This window comes from Rissa tridactyla, chromosome 1 (assembly GCF_028500815.1).
Source record: "Rissa tridactyla isolate bRisTri1 chromosome 1, bRisTri1.patW.cur.20221130, whole genome shotgun sequence".
In the NCBI taxonomy this organism is placed as follows: Eukaryota; Metazoa; Chordata; class Aves; order Charadriiformes; family Laridae; genus Rissa; species Rissa tridactyla.
This window is the reverse complement of record NC_071466.1, coordinates 145,326,536-145,352,639: the sequence shown is the minus strand read 5'-3', so window position 1 is coordinate 145,352,639 and position 26,104 is coordinate 145,326,536. Positions and strand designations below refer to the sequence as shown.

The window sequence follows — 26,104 nt, the reverse complement described above, 5'->3', positions numbered from 1 at the left end:
AATGCTGACTTCTTAAACAAACCAAGGGCAAATGAGTAATGTCATGTGCCAGAGACTTGCTCGCTCCACCAGGGATTCATAACTAATCCTAAATGGTGAGGTAAAGAGGAGCCTCATGCTATGATCCCACCTCTTCCGGTTACACTGTGATAGTGGTTATAGCTGGGACGCTGGGTCATGCTAACATGTACTCTTGTAGGGTACAAGGGTTTGAGGCCTGTGCAAAACTTAACAGCAGCTTTGGCACACACTGAGACACAAGTAGTTATCAAGATTAACTCCGGACTGACTGCTCCAGCGAATTTACTGGAATATCTCAAGTCAAGGAAGAGAGTGCTGTCCTAAACAAGTATCCCTTGGAAGCCCCTAGCAGGAAAGGAGGTCTGCTTCCTCTGCAGAGAAACTGATTTTTCCGTATGAATGTCCTATGCTAAGCCTCTGCTGTGAGCATTCCTGATCAAGGGGGAGATGAGGCAATTATGCTAGTGTGTAAAACTGAGAAGACAGCAAGAACAAATATATTTTTTTTCTATTGTTTGATAAAGCACGGAGGTATCCAATGACATGCAAGGTCTAGGATTTGGATAGTCAGTGAGGGTAAGACTTCTCCTGAACCTCAAGAAGGCACCAAAGCCCTAGAAAACAATAAAGTACTTATAAGCCAATACTCTCAGAGCTTTCTACAAGCAAGACTTCTTGATGATCTGCAAGGCAGCATTTTAAACCCAGAACATAAGCTACCACTGTACGTAGCTCCCAATACAGTAACAACCTTGTCAATTTTGATGGTTAAGGATCTGTATGTTTGTTTGTGGGGTCTGGTTTGCTTTAGGGGTTTTTTGGGGTGGGAAGAGGGCTTCCAAGTTTTGAAGAAAAACTGAAGCACTCTTGACTCTTCTGTGCAGGTGGAATTTAATGTCATCGTGGGCATCCCATTTCAAGGCCTCCTTTTCCAATGCGAACAAAACTCTCTGGGTTTCTGTTTCCATTCTGGTACTGCTTGCTGCTCTTACAAGCTTCCTCACAGGGCTGTCTCTTCAAAGACCAGCATACGCCGCACATGTTGGAACTGGGGACTCCTGGAATTCACTACAGCAACTGTTCTGGCCATATATAGAACTTCGACACAATGGACCACCCCCAGTATAACAAAGGTTCTGACTTTTGTAGTTATACTTCCAAGTTCTGGATGACAGTCTGAGAAGTTGAGATAGTACACTTAAGGTTATATATTGGGGTGTGTTTTGGGAGATGGTGTTTTTTTTCTTTAAAGCATGACTTGAAATTGCAAAATTTATTTTTTTCCTTTCCCCATCATTCTGACAAAAGTCATCTTTACAAGTACCCAAAAGTATCTTGGTTCCATTCACGTTTACAATAAAACAGGTACTAAGTTTGAACATACCTAACAATAAATGACTATGTGGTCTAGCCACAAGAGAATAAAGAACTTATTTTGCTGTAACAAAAATGGAATGTTTGCATTTTAGTCACTGGAGCTGTTCCCAGAATTCAAGACTTGAAATGTAACTTTATTGATAGCTTTTGATAATAAAGCTTTAAAGGAAAGCTTGCAGTACTTAAGAGTATGTTAAAACTCTCGTAGCAAGGAGCAGCTGATACACGACATCAATAAACAGGAAGCTTGCTGCTTCCACTTTATCAATTGCTTCTTTGCTGGCAAAGTCTTTAAGCATATGGTAGAGTGTGGAGTGAAATTCAGTATCTTCTTCTAGCTCTTCTGAAAAAGCTTCACTGGTCTCAGTGATCTTGAGCTTTTGTGCTTTCTGACCATTAAACATGTAAAGAGACCAGTCTTTGTCTTCAACAGAATCTGCTTTAAGATGCTCACTTACCTGTTGCAGGAAAAAAAGGTGCTGTTAAGATGAAGCCCATGACACTGACAGACTACAAACTATAGTATGAAATCCTACATTCTAGTACACATACTCATGAATGTAATACAAAAACAAGGTACTGTATCAAGACCAAAATCCTCCATCTTGTTTGCCCCTGTGAAAGGCAAGTTTTGGCTGCTCCATCTTTCTTGCCACTTCTGAGCCCTGTGTAGGGAGTAGCTAGGTGCAACAGGCATTATTTGTCTTAGTTATTGCTCCTGGGATTAAATATTGGGCTAAATATTTTTGTATGTCATGTGCATTTAACTCAAGAGAGGGGGAGAGAGAAAGATTTCAACAGTATGGTATGTTCTGTGCCTACAACCCCAACTGCATCTACATGTGTTTTTAGCTTACAGGTAGAAACAGATCAATGTTTAAGTTGCCTTTTTTTTCCCCCTTAAGTTTACACTAGGAAACAAATGAAAACCCATATGGACAAAAAGAAACGTCCAGGTATTATTAATAAAACTTGCAGATCAGACTGCTGTTCAGCTATAATAGGTTGCTGCTTGTGCAAATTGCCATCCAGATATACCGTCCTAGCCTTGGCTAAAGCCCTCAATAGCCAACCTATCAGTTATAGATCCTGGCCCATTACCAACCGTCCTTGTTACTGAGACACGTGACCCATTAGAAATCTCACAAATGCATGAGCCGTGAAGCAGGCTCTGAAATAGTCAACCCTAAATGTTAAAACTGCTGTGCTTGAAGACACTGTTTGAGGTTAATGTAACTTGTGGAAGTCAATTGTTTCTATCTCTCCAACTGCCCTCGAGTTCTGTGCCGTTTTTCTCTAGAAGTTTAGTCTAAATCCACAAACCTTGAACACTACTTTCTCTTGACCTGCTTCTAGATTCCACTTGCTCCAGGCAAAAGCAAAAGCAGATGCAACCAGTGCCATCTGTTGATATGCCCTGACTTCTGCTAGGGGAGCCTGTAATGCAAAAATACAAGTTAGGAAACATATATACCATTTTGTCTAATTTCCTGTGTTATACAAATGTAAGAAAAAGCTTGCTTTAACCAGAATTCACTGGCTAAGCTGGCCAGAACGCTTGTATACTTGCCACCCGATTCTGCACAACAGCTCTTTATACAAGAAAAATGTTACCTATGTGAAAAATAAGTTGAAAAAACTACACGGAAAACCAACCACTCCTGCACGCACCTTCTTATTCACAGAGACATACTTGTAAGAATACTCTCCTGGGAAAATATTCACACCAGCCTTTTTCAAAACTGCTCTTAGGTCGAGTGGACTTGCCCATTTTCCTGTCACATGGGAAAGCACATGCTTCTCTTCCACCACTACTGAAGACAACATACACTGGTGACCCTGTTGTACAAATCAGGGAAAGCAGGTCACTGGTCATGAAAGCTATTTTCTGCTTCAGGCATCAACGCTTAAGAGTATCTTTGCTTTTCTGGATACTGCACACATTGTCTACTACTCTGGGCTGTAAACTTTCATCCACATACCCTGAAGAAAGCCACTTTTCTATAGGAAAAGTTTCCAAAAGACTGTAGCAAAAGTTTCCAAAATTTTCTGTAGGAAAAAATTTCCAAAAAGACGCTGGTCTATGGGCCCATACTTGAGCTTATACTGACTCATGTCTGTTACTGAAGCGATTTATATAGCAATGAGCATGCGGATAATCCTGCATAACTTGAACCTTTACAAGGAAGAAGTAGCATTAGTAGTATGTTGCTTGAAAGGCTTTTATTTCTCTTGGTATAGTTGGGAGGAGAGGAACAATTTTTAAATCTTTAGCTGGTGAAACAGTTGAATTCAGCAAGGTAGTATCAGTATCAAAGCATTTGCTGGAACTTTGCAGAACAATCATACAAATGCTTTCTTCTAAGCAGTTCACAGAAAAGAACAGAAATTAAATGACTAGTTCTTTTCCTTACAGTGCTTGGAAAAGAAGAGATCTTCCCTCACTTTAAACCAGAGCACGAGATTCAAATTGCTCTCGTGGAAGCATCCCCCCAAGTTCTTAATAAAGGGCACTGCAGTAATTCGAGATTTTTTTAAAAAAATCTGCAAATGTTTTATAAAAAAAATTATGTACAGTACCTTAATTTGTATCTGAACTGTTGCAAAGACTGTAGTAACTCTGAGTAGTGCTTCATCCACACCAGTAGGTCGCAATTCCCATGCCCGATATAGCATGTTGCAATGAGCATCCTGGAGAAGTGCTATTGTGTAAAAGGCATCCGTCTCAAAGGTGATACTCTTTTCTTGGTTTTTATACCTTACGTTGCTGATGCCATCAGTTCTCCACTGTTGGCCTTTACCAAAGGGATGCAAAAATACAAAGATGCCTATGTAAAGCTTCTGTTTGTGATGGGTGCTGGGGAAGAATTAGTTAGTAAAGACATCCTGGGCTAACTAATATTCAGAGTTAAGATAAAATATGAGGCACGGAATATAAAGAATTCATTTAAGGCAAAAAACTCCCCTCATTTTAATTGTCTTTAAGTACAAGACTGGGCTAATTTGGCAGGAAAGCTTCTCCTTTATTTCAAAAGAAATACAAATACTAATGTAACTGTCATTTCTTACTTGCTATACAGCAGTCCGTAAGCTCATTTTCAACAATAACTTCAAACATAAAACCATTTTAATAGGTTCTACTCTAGCAGAGGCACTTCATACTTTTCTAATAAGTAGAATATCACGTTTGAGTTTTAATATTTAATTTTCATATTTTAGCTTAATACTAATATGTGTAGTTAGGAGCTAATTTGGCTCAAGGTGGACTTTACATGGCTTCACTCTAGTAAAACTTGATTTGTGGTGTACAGTTATACCACTGCCTGTAAATGGTGTGTATTTTTTTTCATTTTTATTAATAAGCTACAGTAAAAAAAGCCTCAACAAGCAGCTCATTACTAGATCTATGATGCAGAAGCAAAACACAACAAAAAACCCCAAACAATTAAACCCCAAATCAATTAACATTGCAGTACCTAAATTATTTCTGGGCTCTGAACTGGCTCTTATCTTTACAGCCAAATTCAGGAAATACTCAAACTCAGCTATAAATCCCATTATTTAAACTTAAAATAAATTTATGTCCTGAACTGGTACCTGCAGGATCCCATCGGGCTATCACAGGATCCTCAAAATACATCACATGATCAGAAAGCCGAAGGGTTATGTGTATGGGTGGATGTGCGGCCTCTTCAGCTTCTTCTGGGGGATATGGGTATGCCTCCAATCCAACATCGAGTAACTTTGGCAAGATGGGAAAAGGACAGATAACATTTTTATTAGAAAATGCAGTAGCCTACTTTTTTCTTTTCTTTTTTTTTCTTTTGGTCTACTTAATCACCTGTGGAGTTTCCTAACACACCATTTTAAATGTATTGGTTTTAATGGTTTGCTAATATTGCACGTTGATCTACAGACTCCAAAAAAAACCCCACGAGCACCTGAGAGGCAAACCCAGATATAATTCCACTTTGTCCAAACAGTGTCAAAGGGAATGAAAGAGGTCACATGCAATCGGTGATGCAGCTCTGTGTGCTTGACCGGGACCGAAGAGCCCGTGCCTCTCCATCTGCCCACAGTCCTGCTTTCTTAGTTTGCATGGGAATTTCTTTTATTGAAGTTTTTCAGCTTCACTAGAAACTGTGATGTAGATCAATGCTGCATCAGGCTCCACAAGTGGGAAAACTAGAAAACGTTGGCTATAGTCCTCAACTGCCTTACAGAGGAACTGAATTGGCCGTAATTTTGTTACCATCCTTCTCTAAGTGTACCTTTCACATATGCAAAACTAAGAACTTCTGTCTTTGATTTTACTTTGGTCGAGAGAATTTTCCAGCAGAGCGATCTGTGCTAGCAATGCTGATGAGCACCGACTGAGCACACAACTCTGCAGGTGCAGGCTGATCTGTTCCCCACAGCTGCTCCAAAAATTGGCCTAGTGTAATTGAAAAATTATTTGAAAACTTGGTCCTTTAGTTTGCTGCTCAAGCACTCACGTACACTGCTTATGTACGGTGGTGACGCACCTCAGACCAACTCTCCAAAGATGACAGGGAAGAGGACCGCACGGCGTGTAATCTCGTTCCTCACTTACCTCCACCATGTTCCAGTCCTTGATTTGTTTGACCTGAGGTGGAAGCTGCAGTGCATCGATATGGTACACACCACCCACCGGCACAAACTGTTGCAAATCAACAACGTTGTCATCGGTTATCGCCTCTTCTTTTTCATTTGTCTTTTCCTGCATCAGTGGATCCTGCACTAAAAAAGAAAGACAATAACCAAACAAAGTGAGTCCACCTGGTGCTTAAACAAAGCCACTGAATTTTCCCACTTTTACCATTTGTCCCTTTTGCACAAAAAGCCCATGCGCTTGAAGTGCTTTACACTCAGCATTTCAGCACCATCTACTGGTGCGCCCCAAATCTTTTAACAGTTCCTTGAAAAGTGGGGAAGGAGAGACAGTTGGACAATGAAAAGCACTTCTTGTTATGGTACTGAGCTTTTTAACAGATTAATCTCTGCTCTAACGTTGTAGTCAAGTCAAAAAGATTTATATAGGAATAAGGTTTTACTGACAAAACGATTTACATCACTAATCACAGAAGAATTTCACAACTATACACTGCAGCAGATTCTGGACAGGTTTAATAAGATTGTATTGTTATGAATAAAATAAGGCAAATAAAAAGACATAAGGCACCCACAGGTCATGTGCTGAAGGCGAAAGGCAGCTGATATTTATGAAGAGCAAGAGGGATTTAACAGGAAACAAAATTTTCAGATAACAACGATAATTCATGTTTTTTCTACGTATAATTAGGTATACATTACCTATATCTATCAATTGAAGTTTTAATTAATTGGAAAATGTTATTAGAAGGCATCAATGCCATGGAGAAAAATGCCTAGAAATATTTTCTTTAAAAAAAACAAACAATCCCACATAAAACATTGCACTGGATGATACAGAAGGAGGATGGAAGTTACTGTTGACAGGGATCAAGAAAAAGTGTTTAATACTGTAAAAACAGCTACCGCAAATTGTATGACATTTCCTTTTAGAGAGTGAGATAACCTCAAAAAAATGACAAATATCTGTATAAGTTGTATTCAAGCTTTTTAAAAAACAAGTGAAAATGGTGTTTTTTTAATAATGTCAGATTTAGTTGTATTACGCAGAGATTTTATTCTACTGCACTCACACAACAACAGAACATCCTTTTGCAGTTATTCCGAGCAAAAAATGTACATTCTACTACCAGCCACAACGGTAGCTTGCACTTTAACTTGCTTTTTAAAATAAGAATAAAAAAAATATTCAAGTGGCTTCTAAACAAAACTATTCATTCTCCCAAGATAAACTACCTTCTTAACACTGGAGTTTTAACTTAACAATGAAGTTAAATCCCGAGAGGAACCGGCTGTAATTCTCAGTGGTTTCCCTGGTGTTACATTCCTGTTTTTTAACTCTCTTCTACCTGGATGCCGGTTTTCACTGCATTTGTGGTAACCGAGTATCCTTTCAAACTCTGTTCTGAAAAGTGGTTGAATGAGTTTGCGAATCATTAGCATGCCAGCAAAAGCATAATTTCATAAGCCTTCTCTCCTTATTAAAGCAGATAATCAAGCTTGAAGATACTCAGGTATAAGTAGTACGCTTCTGCGCATGCACGTTTCACCTAATGCTATGGCAGGGATTTTCAAAGCCTTACTGAAATAAAATAGCAAAATCCTCCAAATGAAGCCCAAGTTCTTTAAAGTCTCTGGAAAAATCACCTTGCTTGGGTGGTCTCTAGGGTCTAGTCTTGACAACCGGTTGCTTGGCCTGTGCTCAGCAGAAAGTGTTGTTTGGTTGGTTAGGTTTGTTTGGGTTTTTGGTTGTGTGTTTGTTTGGGTTTTTTTTACAAGGAGGAAAAAGGCTGTACAGTTCAGCTAAACTATATTGAACAGTTTGCAATTGTTTCATTTAAGACAGCACTACAAGAAAACTGACTCTTATTAAACCAAAGGACACCACAACACTGAAGAAATTTGTAACTTAACTTATGTGGGACAGATAAACAGATTTAGTTCCTAGAATTAGGCCCTCTTTTAGCGAAGTATAGCAGCACGTATCTTGGTTTAAGCACACATTTAAGTAACACCTATACTACCTGAGCGCCTTCCATTATATGCATTTAAATCATTTTTTTCTGAGGAAGTCAATCTCACCAGACAGCCTGGCAGATTCATAAAGATTGTCTGTCTCACCCATAAACATATATAAATGTATGCTTAATAATACACAAACATACATAAACATAATCAATATGGCCATGAACATAAACAAAAATAATAAATAAATTAATTCAAATAAGTGTGGGGACAAAATCCATCTTCCTGTCTGTCCTATTTTCTCCCTGCATTTAACAATCATTAATAGAAATGTCAACAATCCCCAAGTGTTATCAAAACATCAATATATTTACGAACTTTGTTCCATTCACATAGAAATCTATATCACAATGTTTCCATATATAAAATGAAATACTAGAATAAGCAATTTTGCAGTACTGCACGTAACCTAACCAAATACCTTGTGACGGTACGTCCAAGATTTCTGATTTCTTCTCAGTTTTCTCCTCTGCTTCGTTTATACCAGCTATGCTACTGCTGTTTTCTTTGAATGAGCTAGCACTCTATATAAAAACCAAAAGACATTTTTTCATTAGGCAGAGACCAACACAGTAAAGAGGAGGGTATCACCTCCTTCAAGGAGCCCCAAGAAGACTACAGTCCCGCTCCTCCAGCAACATTTGCACCGATCTTGCTACAGGGTCAAGGTTTTAGGAGAAATCATGTCTACCTAGCTAGATTACTCTCCAACTTTGTTACCAGATAGATAAATAGAGATAAACATAAAATAATTACTTCAGTTCCACGGCAAATTCCATCTCAAGCTTCCCAAGTACCATATACACACTTAACCTTTTTTAGCAGTGTGCGCACTCCAAAATTTCTTTCTGCTGACGTAACAGCTAGGAGAGTGACACAAAGAAAACTTAAGCCAACGCTGAATCCAAAGCCACACCGAAACTCTGCCGGAACCCCCGCTTGCAGTCTTAGCCTCTGCCTTGCCCCTGATATTTATTCCCTTTCTCACACTGCTTTCTATTTTCAAAACATTACCCTAGATTGCCAGCCAAATTTCCAACCCCCAAAGCCAACACACTCCATTGAGAAGTGCTGATGAAGGGAACCCAGCAAACAAAAACAACAGTGGGAAAGCCCTCTGGTGGCAAAAGCTTCAGCCTACAGACACCGAGCAAACAAGTAACTGCACAACCAAGACCTGCTGAACTGAATCCTGTTCTGCACGCTGCTAGCTGTCCTCATATAGCAACCCATATTGGGGTCCTGCGGTGATCTTATGGGGCTGTCAGTTTCTCAGAAGCAGAAAATATGTCACAGATTTATGGAAATATCTTACAATGGCACCTAACATTCCTCACGGATTGATCCTACCCTTAACAGCGACCCAAACGCCAACTCATGCACGCCAACTGCACAGCAGCTACCACACCCTGTCCAAACATCCCTTTCTACCTCCTGTACAACAACCTTTGGTCATTCATCTTTCCACTCTCTTGAGAAGGTCTACAGCACTGTATTAAGACAAGTTGCCTTTTTTTAATAAAATGTTTAAGAACCTGGCTCTCTCAAGCACAGGACACATTAAGAAGCTGTTAGACTGTGACTGGGCTTCGAGTAACAATAGCAAGGTAGAATATCCTTTGGTGAGATTTTTTTTTACCTACTTTTCTCTCATCAGAACATATTTCTTCTTCAGCGGGCATGCTGGGCTCTTCTCTGTCTGTCTTTTTCTCTTCTTCTGGTTCTTCTACATTATCTTTTGAACGCTGAGTTAACTCTTCGCTATCTAAGACTTCCAATTTCGGCACACTCTGACACTGCAGCCAAAGTGGAGATACATGATCATACTGAGTATGCAATATGCGAACAGCAACATTGCTCACAGCCAGCGACTTCAGAAGATCAAATCCATGCTCCACATCACAAAACACATGATTTTTGAACCTGTAAATAACAGTCAAACGGATAACATTCCCTAGTAAAATTGGCAGCACTTACTTTTATATTTCTTTGTAAGTATTCAAATTGATGTTCTACGCTAAAAGTCACCTAAATTCTCTTTTGACGCATGGCACAGTCTAAGAAAGGGAGTGGGATGTCACAGTACGCTTCCTGTCTTGTACTGACAGTTGTCTGTAAGCCCCTCCAGAAAAACTGTAACTGCATCAAGGAGATGAGGAGCTGCAAAAATAAAGCTCCTGATAGGATGACAATGAGGCAAAATCAGACAGCAGCTCTTCTACACAGTATATTTCTGGTAAATTTAATTTAATTTAAATTATTTAAATTTAATTCCTAACTAGCTTAATGGGCAAATCCTACATAGGTGAAGTCACCAGCTGTCTACATTATATCAGTCTTAGCATCTTCCACACAAAACCCAAAGAGATACAGAAATGTAAAGGTAATTTTGATAACCAACAGAATTACACAGCCACCAAGCCTTGTGACAGTGGAGGAAACGGGCTAAGAGCAGCAGAGGAGGCCAACCTGCACCAAATCATAGAATGGTTTAGGTTGGAATGGGCCTTAAAGATCATATAGTTACAACCTCCTTGCCATGGGCAGGGACACCTCCCACTAGACCAGGTTGCTCAAAGCCCCATCCAGCCTGGCCTTGAACACTTCCAGGGATGGGGCATCCACAACTTCCCTGGGCAACCTGTTCCAGCGCCTCACCACCCTCATAGTGAAAAGTTTCTTCCTGATACCTAATCTAAATCTACCCTCTTCCAGTTTGAAGCCCTCGTCATATCACTACATGCCCTTGTAAAAAGTCCCTCTCCAGCTTTCTTGTAGGCCCCCTTTAGGAACTGGAAGGCCTCTATAAGCTCTCCCCAGACCCTTCACTTCTCCAGGCTGAACAACTCCACTCTCTCAGTCTGTCTTTATAGGAGAGGTGCTCCAGCCCTCTCATCATCTTCGTGGTCCTTCTCTGGACCCTCTCCAACAGGTTCATGTCCTTATGTTGGGGGACCCAGAGCTGGACAGAGTACTCCAGGTGGGGCCTCACGACAGCAGAGTAGAGGGGGAGAATCACCTCCCTCGACCTGCTGGCCACGCTTCTTTTGCTGCAGCTCAGGATGCGGTTGGCTTTCTGTGCTGCGAGCCACATTGATGGCTCACGTTGAGCTTCTCACCAACCAACACCCCCAAGTCCTCCTCAGGGCTGCTCTCAATCCATCCTGCATACAAGCCTGTATTTATGCTTGGGATTGCCGCAACCCAGGTGCAGGACCTCGCACTTGGCCTGGTTGAACTTCAAGAAGTTGGCGTGGGACCTCTCAAGCCAATCAAGTATCTAACTTGTGAACTTGGGTTCTTTAATCAGATACAAAAGTTTTTTGCTCATTGCAATTCCTGCCCAAACAAAGCCAGGACAATTCAAATAATGCTTATTTCCAGGTAAGATCAGCTGTTCACAAGTTCTAAAAACCTTCTAGCAAAGGAACGTTTATTTTTTAATTCTTGTTTGAAAATTTTAAGTGCATCTCTAAGCTAAGCTGACCAAAAGGCTTTAACACTAACTAAAATGGGCTCTTCCTGCAGGTCAGTCTGACATTGCTCAGCACCCAGCCTTCTAGTTGTCCTAGCAAAGCTTACAGCAACAGGTCCTGAGTCAATGCAAAGTCCTTTTACCAATTTATTCCTCATATTTGCGGAGTGGGAGTAGGAAGTCCGCTCCAAAATCTTGTTTTGAAAAATGTATCAGTTAAAGGGCAATCTAATAAGAGAAAATATCTTGGATTCAGAACGCACTATGGAGGATATTTGCATCCCAGGCCCTAGAATCTTTCATCTGACAGAGAACTGAGCACAAAGCATCATTCACCATTTTGCAAACAACTGTAACAGCTTAGAAACTATTTAATGCATGAGCAGGAAACATTACTTCAGAGGAATTTAAATTCTCTTGCATGAGTTTTATTGTTTTCCTTTAAAAATTGTTCTGGAAGCAACGAGGTTCTACTTTATAATTTTAAGAAAGAAATTATAGATATGTATAAGCATACACATATATAAAACACTCCTGTTTCTTTAATAAAAGGCTGATGTAACCAGTACCTTCCTTAGCAACAGGTTGGTGTGAAATCCATCGGTTGGGAGTCTGTAGAAGGCATGTTATTCAACATGAAAAAGATTATGAGAAAGTGGTTCTTGGTGTTTACTCGCCTTGGGTAGACAAGGCCAGGCCTCATTTCAAATTAAGAATTTCAGTTTGCTGTACCTTACTTTCTTCTTCAGATTGGCCCAAATACAGAAAGTAACATTTTTATCCTTTATGACTGCCTGCATGTTTCCAGTTTCAGAATCTTCATACATATTAGCTGTCTACAAAGAAAAAAGCCACATGTTTTCTTCTTATTTATATCACTTCGATTTACTTACATTTACACTTGAATAAATAGAAAAAGACACATAGGAATGAAAATACACCAGACCAAGCTCAGGTATGTTGTATTTATGTACTAAAACATGACAGTTATAAACTCAAATCTCTTTGTTAAAATTTGAACTACATTCTTTTTCTTCCTCTGACTTCATCAATTCTGTCAGTCAAATACTGCCAAATACGGGATCTTACATTATCCCCTTCAATGGTACTGCCTATCTCCCTTAATCATGTGCCCTCGAAAATGCTTCTCAGGACAACATAAAAAAAAAGAAAAAAAAAAAAAAAAGGAGGACTTACTGAGCTATAAAGCACTCCTATCCTACAGACACTACACAGATTATGTTATAATTTTGTCAATATAAAACTTGTGAAATGATAATTGCATTAGGAGTTTAATCCTAAACTCAAGTATTTAACATTTCTTAATGGGTTTTGACTGTGAACAAACATACAATTGCTTTACTATTTCCTTTACTCTTTTTCCTTTTTTTGCTTCTTCTAGCAATAGTCTTTTGCTAAACATACTTACATATATGATTAATACATTTAAAATAGCAAGCAAGATCACTACCTATACATGCAATCCAGGGAACAGATTCCCAAGCACCTTTTCATTTTCTTGTTTAAATACTCTTTATTTTTCCCAAGATCTTAGTTTAAAAAATGTTCTAGTCATATCAACTTGTATTAAAAAACATGTACAAGCTAACCTTATGACCTGCTTTTTACAGCTGCCATTTTTTTGTACAGTCAACTAGCTTTAATTTAAATCACTGAGACACAATACGAAACTAATTTCACACAGCACCCCTTGTTTTCAACATCTCCAGCTGTCACAAAATTTCACAATGATTTAATCTTAGAGGTCTTAATGATGGGAATTTCCACTGTAAAGCTAAGGTTTCTAGGGGTTTTGAAGAATTACGAGTCCAGTATCTGCTATGCATGTGATTTGGAAACTCAAATGCTAAATTTGGAAACTCACATACTAATCTGTGACAGTTTAAGAACAAACAAAACCAACCCTCACAAGAAGACACTTGTAGCTAACCTTATGTGCACTGCATGAATTACAGCTTCGAAGTCGTAAATCTTACTTACTTTAAGCAGGTGCTCTGTAGCTCCATTGTACTTCTGATGAAGCAGATTCTGCAATTCCAGAATAGATTCCTGGTACTGGACTGTTTCTTTTTCTGTTATCTCGTTTGGTGGTGTGTCCAATAAAAGAAACTGCAACTTCTCAATTAACTAGAAGACATTACATGTGGGAAAAGTATCTCTGTTTTGACGCCATCCTTAATATACTGTGTGTTATGTCATTAAAAAAAGGAAGCAAACTTCCTTCCTTTGTACCTAAACATATTTTGGTTGCAGAAATAATTTTTTTTTTCTAATAGCTCTAGAAATTTTGTTAAGCCAGCATTATCAGATAGACAGTCCACCATGCAAAACGATGGGAATTCCAGGGTCAAGGCTGCCTGCCTTCATTCCTCCAGTCCAATTCCTTCATTCCTTGACCTGTAGGCTGTGAAATCTTAGCTTATGAAACAGATCATTTATTGAATCATTTTGGTCATATGAAGAAACCTTTTGGTCAAAAATTAGTTTTAATGAAAAACTTGCAGCTTTATTTTGGAACCATATTTTCTATAGTAATAATCTCAAAAAAAAAATAAATAGGAAGACATACAGCAATTACATTCTAATTCTCAGAACAACCCTTGTCGTGAAGTTTGGAACTCTGTCATAACATTGCTGTTTGCTGCTACGTGCTAATATCTTAATACCTAAATGCTTGTATAGAACTAAAAAATTCCTAGCTGGCCAAAGCGACGTGCAGCACTGAGATGAAAGGGGGATCAGATTATTTCTTATGCCTCCCTTCCAGACTCTTCTTCCTCTTAGCCTGCGGAATCGCAGTGCTGCTGCTCATTAAAGGTGTGGGAAAGCAGCAGCAGAATTGTAACTACTACTGTCTTCTTTATATTGCCCTTTTAACATGGTCTACCTCAACAGTGAGGTGGTCCCTGTCAACTCTGAACTGCTGATCTCCATGATCTCACAGAGATCATGAGAGTGTTTAATAGTTTCCTCTAAAACCATGTAAAACGGGAAAGAAACGCACAAGTGTTTTAGACCAAGAGAAGACAGGCAATATTTTTGACATCACCTTGCATTTCCAGTAGAGGTGAAAAAAAAAGCCTATCTTCTAGTATCAGGTAATACTCTATTGAGCATACCGTGCAAGGCAGCACACGTTTACAGGACCTGAAGTACCTGTAACTGCTTCGGTGTTGGATGGGAAACATACAGCGGGGGTAGAAAAGGTGTTTGTGGGAAAGACGTGGCAGCAGGAAGAACAGTGGAGAGAAGGAACAGAAGTGGGCAATTGCATCTTTTTGCTTGGGTTGCAGCATAGAAGAGAAAGGGAGGAGGTATCTGTTGAAATTCTTGGAAGGGACCAGCATGTTCCCCACCGTCTCAGAAAAAGGCAGTATGCCCAAGGTGAAAATTGCAGCACCCCGCAAGCATTGCAAGCCAGGAAATCTAACACTTGGAACCAAACTAGCCCAATAAAAGTTGTATTACACATGCGACTTTCACCCCCAATGGTGGAGACCCCATTTAACTTTCTGAAAAAACACTATAAAGTTAGCATAAATGAAAATAAAGCCCTACCTTTACAGAGCAGCCACAAATTGCTTAAAATTTGCCTCCCGACCCATCAGTGGTTGGTGGCTTCCAGTTTGGGAACTCCTGCTCTTCCATGCCACCTTACTGGTTTAAGTGTTACACAATAAGGCTGCTGCCCACCGAAGCATCTATACGTGACATGAACTTATATGTTCCAGCTCAAGACTGGTTAAAGTGTACACAGCAGGGAAGACGGATGTTGGAATACTAGAGGTCAGTGTAGAAACATCACACACAAATCCCTCAAGTGCACTGCATATTTAAAGTCAATAGTCATCTCCGTCAGAGTTAACAATAAATGTGTAATTAAAAAATGTAAAAACTGAATAAAAACTTCCAGGCTTTGAATGTTATAGCCAATTTCATCCATTTGGTGGGGAAAAAAAAAAAAAAAGGAAGGGGGAGGGGGATGTGGCTGTTAAGGATATGTTCTGGTAAGCTTAAACTGAAAAATACCATCTTAGCACTTACACTTAGCACCTGTTCTCCCTTCTCCATCACAAGTTGAATGTCCTCATTTCGATCTTCACGCCATAAGCTCATGAAAGTATTTATTTCCTGCAGTACAGTTGGGTCAGGACTTCCATCACAACTGAGGTAACGCTCCCACTACAGAAAATGTTCAAAGGAAAGCAGATCTGGGCATGTGGTGCAAATGGCTATCATTATTACATGAAAAAGGAGGATTCTGAAAGACAAATATATTACAGTGATACATTCACACCTGCATCTAAACAGGACTGTAACACCACCTGGCTTATCATTATGCCAGAAAAAAATGGTTTACTTTGATATTAATGTGTTAAGATACTTATGCCCACCTAACGTTTGCTGTTTACACTTACTTCTGTTCTGCTAGGTAGAGCTTGCACGTCTACAAAAGCAATGTAGTTCTGTATTCAATACTGAATTCAGTACCTGCCACAAATGAGGAGCCGAAAGAATAAATGACCGAGAACATAAATGAGGAACCAGTGCAGGTGGAAGAGGCAGATGGTTCTCAAACCAGATACTGCCAACAAAACTGAAAATTCCTGCGCTAGCAATAAAGCTGCTTAAGAGCCTTCTACTCGAACATGTTTATTCCTCCTTTCTCTGCCTCTGAAGGAGATTTCCTCCTCCTTACCAGCACTGATTCAGCTTTACAGAAACCTTTGGTGGGAAAGTGAAACCCTAGACTTTTATTTTTTTTAATAATTTTATTTTCAAATCAATTATTGGTCATTCTTATAGGTCAGGGAAGAAAAAAATAATCAGTGACAGGCTAAACCCACTATTGGCTCGTGGTATCAATTTATCACCTATAATGCAATGTTTTTCATCCATACAGTAAGATATTAAGGAAACATTGCCTCCCTGTTTACTGTGAAGATTAATAACACAATGTTACTGAAGATTGCCTTACAATGTAAAATGGATCTTTTAGAGTAAAAGCACTTGTATAATTGCATTCCCAACCACTTCCATAACCATTTCCACTGACTTCAAAAAAAGTAATAATAAGTGAGTACTGAGTGCACTGGAAATTCCTGTATAAAAGACTGATCAGTCTTTAGTAATTAAAACATCTGATTTATTTTTTCACAACTTTGCACTTAAAAGAGAGCTTCGGTTTCATCATCAGGAAAACACATCCTTAAAAATAACAGCGCTTGTTATTTGATAAAAAGGAGAAATGTCATGATAATTTGTAAATGTATCTGTTAATCTGAATTAAAATTGTTCTGAAATGGATGTGGAAACTCAGCATTTAGTATTATGTATTTCTTTTGCCCTGAATATTCTTAACAAACATTTATTATCTTAATAAATAAAAACCACCCAAAGTTGTCAAGACGTAAGTGTGAAGTTATCGTGCTGCACCCTTGTGGCAATGAAGGCCAGGGAAGGGCACAGCGGGCTACAACAGGCAGCGCGTAAGCAGCAAGCCCAAGACCGTTCCCTCTGCAGGGCTCCTGAGGCCACATCTGCAGTGCTGCACCCAGCTTTGGGTTCCTCAGTACAAGAGAAAGAATGGTAAATGGGAGAGTCCAGAGGAGGGACATTAAGATGGTTCGGGTACTGGAGGAAACGACACAGGAGGAAAGGACAAGCTTTGTTAGTCTGGAGAGGACTAACAAAGCTAAAGGAGGAGCTAATTGCAATCTACGAGTACCTAAGGAGGGGTTATAGAGAAGACAGAGGCAAACTTTTCTCCGAGGTGCACAGGGACGATGTCTCCTGGCAAAGAGGCAAAGATCACAAGCTGTAACAAGGGAAATGCCAATTGCATGTAAAGGAAAATTGTTACAATGAGAGTGGTAAAGCTGCCAACTTGGCTGCCCAGAGCTACTGTGGTATTCCCACCCTTAGAAATTTTCAAAACCCAACTGAGCACCTTCATCTAACTTCAGAGTTTGCCCCGCTTTGTGCAGGAGGTTGAAGTATAAGAGTTTCAGAAGTCCCTTCTAACATGATTTATCCTATGATTCTAAATTCGTTCCACAGAGGCTTTATAAAGGATTAAGTAATAAACAACACAAAGAGAAAATCCTTCTGTCTACAAGTCTATTTAACCTTACTTGGAACCAAACCGACCAAACATCGTTCAGACGGTTACCAAATGATGTTTGACAGATTTACAAGAATGAAATGTTCTACTAATGTATTTCCATACCTTATTATTTAAAATTTAACTTTACAGGCATATAGTACTATTGGGTGATAATTCAACCTCCACGTATGTCACCCTAAACTGCAGACATTAACTCCTGGCTGCATTTTCACATATTTCAAGCCCTGATATCTGACCTAGATTTTCACTGTGTCCTTCGAAGTTTTGACCAACCACTCTCTGAATGATAACCTGTGATATCCAGGAACCACTGGAACAAATGTTGTCAACTGTCTCAAATGCTACCAAAATATTTTTAAGCCCTGGTAGAGATTTTTTTGTGGATTGTTTAAAAGTAGAATGAATTAAACAAATAGAAAAGGAAGGACAAATACCAGAATATCTGAAACTACAGTTCCTCTTGATCACTGGGGTAAGCTGTGGGGCCCTAATACTTCATCAGCCAGACAGGCTCCTCTTTGGCCAAGTGTACACAAAAGTATAGAAGACGGAGGAAAGTGAGGATGGCCAGCTACTACCTTGAGATGGAACTTGAAATGCAGTCATAGCACGCACCTAAATTCAAGAAATGGAAGCATTCCTGGGTCCTGCAATGGTGACATAGCATGAAGTCTCTCTACGACACCAGGCAGATTTTGGAAAGAAAGCTTACCTTTGCATTTGCTCTATAATCCGTTTTCCACTGCTGTGCAGACAAAAACTTCTGTTCCAGTGAATGAAGTTCTGCTAGTTCAGACTCCCTTCGTTCTTGATCCTGTTAATATATATATATCTCAAACAGAGGAGTTTAATATTTGATTTACTTCTGACTATTATTTTATATCAAAGAAAATAATTTGAGATATTTGAATGAGTTATCATTTAAACAAATCCAAACACTGGTAACTTGCTTTTTTATGAAACATTTAATTGAGAAGACTGCAGCAGTTCTCAATATGTTATTGTCATCACATTAGTTACTGAGACATATGATAAACATAACGTGTCATATGATTGTTAACCTCTCACTTGAACAGTTTCCATATCATCATCCTGGAACTACCTCTAATGAGAGCTGCTAAAAAATGTAACCATATGTTGGAAAAACGTGTGCAAGATTTTTTTTTTTCCTTATAATTTATCTTATTTTAAATTCCTCTTCTCCCTAGGGGAAAAAAATATTCCATGAAGGACAAAAGGCACAGGCAAGAGTGACTTTTTCTGAAAAAAGACAATTAAAAAAAATGTTTGCACTAAATCTCCTTTTTTTTTTTTGAAAAAAAAAAATTAGATATTAACAATCAGTTTTTGCTCTGAATTCCGGTCTTCTCAGAAAAATAATCATACGTATTCAAATACACACACACACATATATATATACAGACACATGCACACACACCAATCAATGCATATCCCCTAACGTGTAACCAATTGTAGAATTCATACCAAAATTTTCTTGCCAAAACTGTACCAAATGTAATTATGGGTAACACAAAAAACACATCCAATTGAAAGTATAGTGGAGATGGAAGAAAAAAAAAAAAAGCAGTATTCATTCGAACTAGAGTATCACATATGCCCAAAGTTAATGTATTTAAACCACAGCATCTTTATGTATCAAAACCAGGGAAGACTATCCCGTCGCAGGGAATTTTTCTGAATCAAAGCCAAATATTGGCTTAATGAAAGAATACTACAGAAAAAAAACCAGCACCATTTCTCTCGACTTTACATGCATTGTGTTTTAGTCAACTACTAATCCAGCTCACTACTTTCTCAACTTGCAGGATCTTATACAAGAGTACCTTTCATCGGCTTGGCTAGATTTTTCATTACTAATTTTAACCCAGTGATGCTAGAAAATTTTCTGTACATTGCTCCCAACACTAAGAACATAAGGAAATTCTATTCCATTCTCACACTAAATTAATAACGTTTTACAGACCTTGTCACCAGTTTAAAAATAGGATTAGAATTTTTCAGTAACAATTGAGCATGAACTAACTTTCGCCTCAAGGTTTTCCATCTGCTCTTGTTCAATTCTCTCCTTTTCAAGTCTTGCTGCTTCTTCTTGTTGAGCTTGCAATTGAGCTTCCTCTGAAGATTGGGAAATATATCAAGAGCATAAATATATTTTGCTGAATAAAACCAGACAAATTATTTTGTTATTCGCTGTAATGACAAAACCATAATAATGAGCAGCATAGTTATATCTTGTATCGCTCAGAAATCTTCCCAATGTGCCAAATTAATTTGAATCATAGTACTAAAACAGACTATCTATGGTACTACCCCTATCAGCCTGTGACAATACAAGTGGAGACAAGGATCACCAAGCCCTCTTCTTCCCTTCAGAAACAGCAGCAGGAGTGCCTTCTCCCTTTATCTACAGCTTGAACAGGCCCAGGTTCTTAATCCAATGTCTATGGCGAAACTGCCTGAGTGGTTCAGCCCCAAATTACTCTTCTCCTTTCCTACAACCTCCAGTGGCTACCACAGTCTTATAGCTATTTGTTCATTGAAATCCTCTCCAGGATCAGTTACTCCTGATTACAGTTTTACCTTTTCTTTGCTGCCATAGGGATTAGAAAATTAGAGAGAATGTGCAAACTAAAATTCATCTCAACCTCTAAGCCTTCATCTAAAGCTATGCATCAATCCAGATGTTCCCAAAGAGCCTGAATGTCACCACCTACATGTAAATCACTGCAAGTATATCTGTGTTGCACAGAGGCAAGAGCAATAGCAGTTCCCAAATCTGCCTGTACTCGCCGGAGCTGCTACTCCCACCCACAAAGGTTATTAGTGATTAGTAGGCACTTACTATTACTAGCAGTCATAGCATGGCCAAACCCCCACCAGTTTGGATTAATGGCAGAAAGAGAAGCAGAGGAGATGGATCTGAGGTTCAGACAGGGTTGTTGGGTTATGATACTAAACTGCAGAAGCCGACACGTTCAGATGGGGAGGACAGGTCAAGTCATGCAACTGGGATTTCATTTTAAGGGATACAGTGAGATACTATAGAACGACCTTGAAGAACTGGGTGGAGAATCACTCAGTAGAGACAGAGAAAGCACAAGCAAACTACACTTTAACCTATCGTAGTTTGTAGTTACTTTTTCCTGCTACCCCATCAGAACACCCACAGAAGCCAACAGAAGTATTCCGTTGGCCTTCTCTGGAAAAAAGTCCTTTTCAGAGAATTCTCTTGACTACTGATAACTAGGCTTGAGAGAAGAGTGAAGAAAAAAAAAAAGAAATGCAATGTTTTGTGGTTTTCTAACTTGCTGAGAATATTTCAAAAGGTAATGGTAAAAGAGAAAAAAATAAAGATCTAATTCTTCCAACCATCCTCCTTCCCAAGTTCCTAATGGCAGTAGAAATACCTAGAGAAAAGAGTATGGCTCTAACAGGAAAGTGAGAGGCAAGAGGTGGTTAACAGGTAACACAGAATTCGGCCCACACAAGAAAAGAGGGAGAAATCATCTGTGTTTGTGAAATAGATATTGATGCACATAGAGTTTATTAAATTACTTTCTGTCCACTTATTTAAAATAAATGGTTTGTGCCATCACATTCCCTACAAATGAAGTGCACAGTACCTTCCTCTTTCAGCCTCCTTTCTTCTTCTTCTTTCTGTAATCTCAGTTGTTCAGCTTTGCTAACTTTCTTTTTGCCACTGGACTTAATGTTTGCAATAAATTAAAAGAAAAGAAACATCAATATTACTTTAATACATTTTGGGATGTATTCACCCTCTGTAACTTTGCCCTTCTAATCTGATCCCTGAATTAAGATTTTAGACTCTCTTATACAGTCAATGGCAATCCATATCCTGGACTCAATTTTCTTCTAATTTTCACGCTGCAATATATGCTCTTACAATTAATATATTATTTTATGCTAGACACTCCTGAACACGGCCACACTAGAGGAATATTAAGATCTCTTGGTTTAATGGGGAAATTGAATAGCATCTACGTTTGCTAAGGAAGCGGATATTACAGTTTCAAATGTTTTGCAAAATAGTCGGAAATGCATTTTGGGATATAGGCAAGTTTGGCATTTAGAAGCACCTAATTCACAAGACAACTAACACAGAGTTCTCTTTACTGTCACAAAATCCTAACTGCAGCTCAAGACAGTTTACTGTTCGACCTCTAGGTTAATCCTAGAATAACTATATTTTAAATTTGGGTTTCTCAGAAATTATCTTCCTTATTAATTCTTTGCAGTCTGGGTATACATTTGAAAAAATAAAAAAAAGGCGAGGTAAGTAACATGCAAAATCTACCGGCATGTGACAGATTGACCAAAACAGAACACTTATTTTTGTCCTGTAATTCATAGCACTCGTTGATTCCTCACTGATGATACACATACAAATTTGATAATTGGATTTGTGCACATGAGGCCACGTTGTCTTCAAGAGACTTAAACAGCTAGGATGTGGAAAGCATAATTCTCTATGGACCTGAAGATTTGCATTTGGCCCCTCGCTTTTTTCCTCAAGAGCAAAAAGGAAGATTTTTGGATGGGGTTTTATTTTTTACTATCATTTTGTTTGGTTTTTGTTTTGACACAGTCTTGGGATGTTTAATCAAGCGTGTAGGATCAGCATTGTCATCAGAAAACAGCACTTAAAGACACACAAGAGGAAAACACTGATTTCCTGCTAATGCAGTAGCTAAAGCAGCCTAAGGCTGCAATCTTCACCAAGCACATGGTTACTAACGACTAAATTATCTTTATTCAGTTTTACTCAGTGTATACACAGGTAACACTGCCATTATATTGCACACATAATAAACTTGCAGTCAATGTGTCTTGACTCCATCTGGGCTTGATGGAACGATACCAGGGAGGAGTGCTGTTCCTGAAGGCAGATGCTACAAAGACAAGGCCTGAATACAAAAGATTTTAAAAAAAAAAAAAAAAAAAAAAAAAAAGGGGGGGGGGGGTGGGCTGGGGGTAGAAATGGCCAAGAAGGAAGTAAATCAAAACAAGTTTGTGGAGCTTGTGGAAACAAGGAGGCTGATTTAATACTGAACTGCAAAATGAATTCACAGCCAATGTTATTTGCTCATAAGTGGGACAGATAAGGCTATTTTATTTTTATTTATACATGAGAAAATAAACCATGGTATTCTGCACAGGCTCCAGCACGCGGAGAAAACAAAGAGTGACAGCAGTCTAAACTAAGGCTGAAAGCAAAGGTATGGATGCCAAAATACAAAATGTGAAGGAAAACAAATGACTTGCATTTGGTGGTGCTGTGTACTGGCTGAACAATGGTATTCTGCCACTGACACACACAAATGGAAGAGTTAAATTAAATCAAATGTTTACTTGTTTAAACCACAGAAAATATGGAATGTAAATGGGTTCAGAGGGCGAGGCAATGTGAAAAGAGGAGGAGACACATCCTCTATCGAAGCATCTAACCTGGATGTTGTATATCAGAGGGCTGAATCCCAAGTCCCCATGCCATCACTGGTGGGAGATGAGTGCTTACAAGGATTCAGTCAGGTAAGGTAAAATGACTAAAACAGCATGAGTTTCCTCCACAGTGTCAGCAAGAGAATACAATCGGACGGTATCACAATGTAAATAAGCACTAAGGATCAAAGGCATCTGCTAGGAATCCAATCCTCCTCTTCCGCAGAGAAATGGGTACCGAATGGCACCAAACCAGCACAGTAGCACAGTGCCCATCTTGCAGAGGTGTAAATGAGGCAGTAAAGAAAGAGGTCCAACAAAGCTGACAACAAAAGAGGACTTAAGTCCAGACAGTTGCAAACGAACACAATGGTATTATGAAGTCTTCCTACCCACCTCACCCGAGTATTCGTAATAATTTGGTAACTACTGTTACAAGTAATCCAATTGACAGGGAACTTAGAAATAATCAAGGAGAACCTTTGTCATTCATCACACGAAAAGAGTGTTACGAATGCTGTTATTTCACATTTTGATTCTGACTAGTATATTTTCAGCTGTAAATAACTACTTGGAAAGCTATTCACTTTACACTGCTTTGCATGGCAATAAATATATACATAAATGTAACTTTGAATACAAAGGTTATCACGAAGCTTGAACACAAGCAATGGTGAAAATTTACACACACCGGTTATCATGAATCTTGTCACATTTGTTACCAAAGCATTTATTTGCAAAATTCTCCTAGAAGAGAATCAATAAAAACCACAATTCTACACATTAAGATTTCAGGGAAGAATCAGTTCCTTCCAGTTAAAAAAAAATAAATATATATATATAAAACCTTTGGATTACTTTTCTTCCAGTGAAAATGGAAAATCTGCTTGTTTCAATTACTTTTAATCACTTTTTAGTCCACTTCTTTTCACATTCTTATGACTTAACATAGTACAGACAAAACTGAGATGCACAGTTCTCCAATCAATACTGTGTTCTTTTTTTTTTTTTTTGGGGGGGGAAAGCGTAGTTAATTTCATTATCACTGAATTAAGACTAATCCACAGGCACGAATCTCTGCAATCTAGGTTCCCGTGGACTTCTGTCTGTTGTTCGCTGCTACCCATCATGTTCCGTGTCGGGCCTGCAGCTCAAAGCCAGGACACTGGCTCTCTGCCCGGACACCGGCTGCCCAGCACAACACACAGCGACTACGCTGACCGCCTTCTCTCTAGTAGTTCCGCAGGAACACGGCTCTGCCTCCTTGCAAAAGGCACACAGGCTTAGTGTCCTGCAGACGCCTGTTCCTCTCTCAAATTTGACTGAGCCTGACCAACCAGCTTAGAAGAAATACAAGTTAAAAAACCCCACCTCTTTTAAAAAAAAACCCACCTCTTTCTTTCAAAAAGCACATTTGCACACGATTATGGTATCACAGCACCTTTATTACGACAGAACCTCTTAAAAATAATGTTTTGTAGACACTAAGTCCAGAAGTAACTTGATGCTTACTTTAATTTCAGTATGAAGCGCTTCTTAATTTTACTCATTTAAATTCCGAAATAACGGAATTGTGCTGGCACACTGTCTAAATGAACACTGCAAGGGCCAAAATGCTGTATGTGAATTAGAGCGTATTTCTGCCTACCTACCTTTTTTTTCTTTTTTGGACCCTAGAAGATCGGGGGAGGGGAGGGGAAGAAAAAAACAAAAAAGGAAAGTCAGCATCAGAGAACAGGGTATTGAGTATAAAGGAATAATTAGAAAATACAACTATTCTGTAAAATTAGATGAGATTAACTATTGAAAAGTTATAGTGACAATAATTTCAATATTGCAGAAAAGTAGCCGCTAACACTTGCCTCCAGACCATCATAATTTACCAGGCTGGCTTACACATACGGTTATAGAAGTACATCTACTTACTCCCGGTGCGAAAAAAAATAACGTACAACAAATATATAACTTATTCCGAGGTACAATTTAGTCACAAAATGTTTTCCGAACCGATGTACTGACACTGCGTGCTGCTGCTAATAACGCTAAGTTGCACCGCGCGATGATCCGTCAGAACACGGAAACGCCACCGGCGCCTCTTCTCATCCGCGGGGAAACTGCCCGCGAAGTGAAAAAATGTAATCAGGGGCCTTCTCCAGGGGACTGCCGGGCACAAGAGGTTTTAGACAGCCAAACGTCTAACGGTGAACCCCTTATTTGATTTACCGATTACCTTTTCGGTGCGACGTCCAAATATTGCCACGCGAATTCACGTCACTTCGGTGTGAACGGGCACCCGCCCGAGGGTACTCCCTGGGGGCGGGGAAGGGGGAGGAAGGAGGAGGCAGGCTGTGCCAGGGGACGCAGAGAAGTTCGTCGCGGCACAGCGGCTCCGACGGCAAAGCTTGAGCTCCCTCCCAGCTGGGTTTCTCGCCAAGCAGCCACCGGAACAAACCGCGGCGCAAGAACCGAGCTCGGGGGGGTTGCAGCAAAGCTACCCTGCCCTTCGGGTGATTTTTCAGAGCCTTCAGTCTTTTTTTTTTTTTTTTTTTTTTTTTTTACAATCTTTTTTTTACTTCAGTAGCCCCCGTGGAATACTTCAGCCCAACCCTTACCCGCTTCACCACCTAGCCAGCCTCCCGAGACGCCCGTCACCGTTGCTTTCCCTCAAAGCCCTGCGGCCACACGGCCCAGCAAGCCGCGCTCTCACCGCCGGCAGCTCGGTCACCCGGGCCGGGCAGCGGCAGCCACGACCCACCGCGGTGCGGGGGGTCCCCGGAACGGGCCGCCGTCACGGGGAGACGCCCCGTGCCCCCACCCGGCTAAGGCCTCCCGCCCCCGCCGCCGGCCCGCTCTCACCATGGCGCCGCCGCCGCGTTGCCTAGGCGACCAGCCCACCTGCTCCCCACCGCCAATGGCGTCCTGCCTGCCCCCGCCCCGCCCACGGA

At 39.8% G+C, this 26,104-nt stretch overlaps 2 protein-coding genes across 23 annotated transcripts in view; one reads left to right on the top strand and one right to left on the bottom strand.

Moving 5' to 3' along the window:
• IRAG2 (inositol 1,4,5-triphosphate receptor associated 2) overlaps positions 1 to 1,569 on the top strand; it is a 39,225-nt gene extending 37,656 nt beyond the window's left edge. For all 8 annotated transcript variants that reach the window (XM_054189043.1, XM_054189040.1, XM_054189041.1 and 5 more), the window contains one exon: positions 906 to 1,569. In XM_054189043.1, coding sequence (XP_054045018.1) covers positions 906 to 1,149 — 244 coding nt within the window. In that variant the 3' untranslated portion in view covers positions 1,150 to 1,569. The remainder of the gene's footprint in view (positions 1 to 905) is intronic.
• Positions 1,512 to 26,081, bottom strand: DNAI7 (dynein axonemal intermediate chain 7). Of its 15 annotated transcripts, XM_054189054.1 has the most exons (17): positions 26,016 to 26,081; positions 24,812 to 24,832; positions 21,323 to 21,404; positions 19,723 to 19,814; positions 18,391 to 18,492; positions 15,596 to 15,733; positions 13,532 to 13,678; positions 12,263 to 12,366; positions 12,100 to 12,142; positions 9,699 to 9,851; positions 8,477 to 8,579; positions 5,993 to 6,159; positions 4,996 to 5,140; positions 3,979 to 4,193; positions 3,070 to 3,237; positions 2,722 to 2,835; positions 1,512 to 1,856 (listed from the first exon to the last, which is right to left on the bottom strand). In XM_054189054.1, exons 1-17 carry the CDS (start codon positions 26,016 to 26,018, stop codon positions 1,581 to 1,583), a joined length of 2,073 nt encoding a protein of 690 aa, XP_054045029.1. In that variant the 5' UTR covers positions 26,019 to 26,081; the 3' UTR covers positions 1,512 to 1,580. The 15 variants fall into 15 exon arrangements, 14 of the variants coding, with proteins under 14 accessions (XP_054045029.1, XP_054045023.1, XP_054045026.1 ...); XM_054189048.1 differs by lacking the exon at positions 12,100 to 12,142 and having other exon boundaries at positions 9,699 to 9,978; XM_054189051.1 differs by lacking the exons at positions 12,100 to 12,142; positions 21,323 to 21,404; positions 26,016 to 26,081 and adding exons at positions 23,166 to 23,481; positions 25,390 to 25,481 and having other exon boundaries at positions 9,699 to 9,978.
• Positions 26,082 to 26,104: the final 23 nt, after the last annotated feature.

Bases quoted from the DNA above. Each gene is read 5' to 3' on its own strand.
- DNAI7 (XM_054189048.1), bottom strand. The intron at 19,815-21,322 runs GTACTGTGCACT...CCCAATCTTCAG, and splicing joins AAGGAGGCTGAAAGAGGAAG to AGGAAGCTCAATTGCAAGCT. The intron at 1,857-2,721 runs GTTTGTGGATTT...TTCCTGCAACAG, and splicing joins AAGAGAAAGTAGTGTTCAAG to GTAAGTGAGCATCTTAAAGC.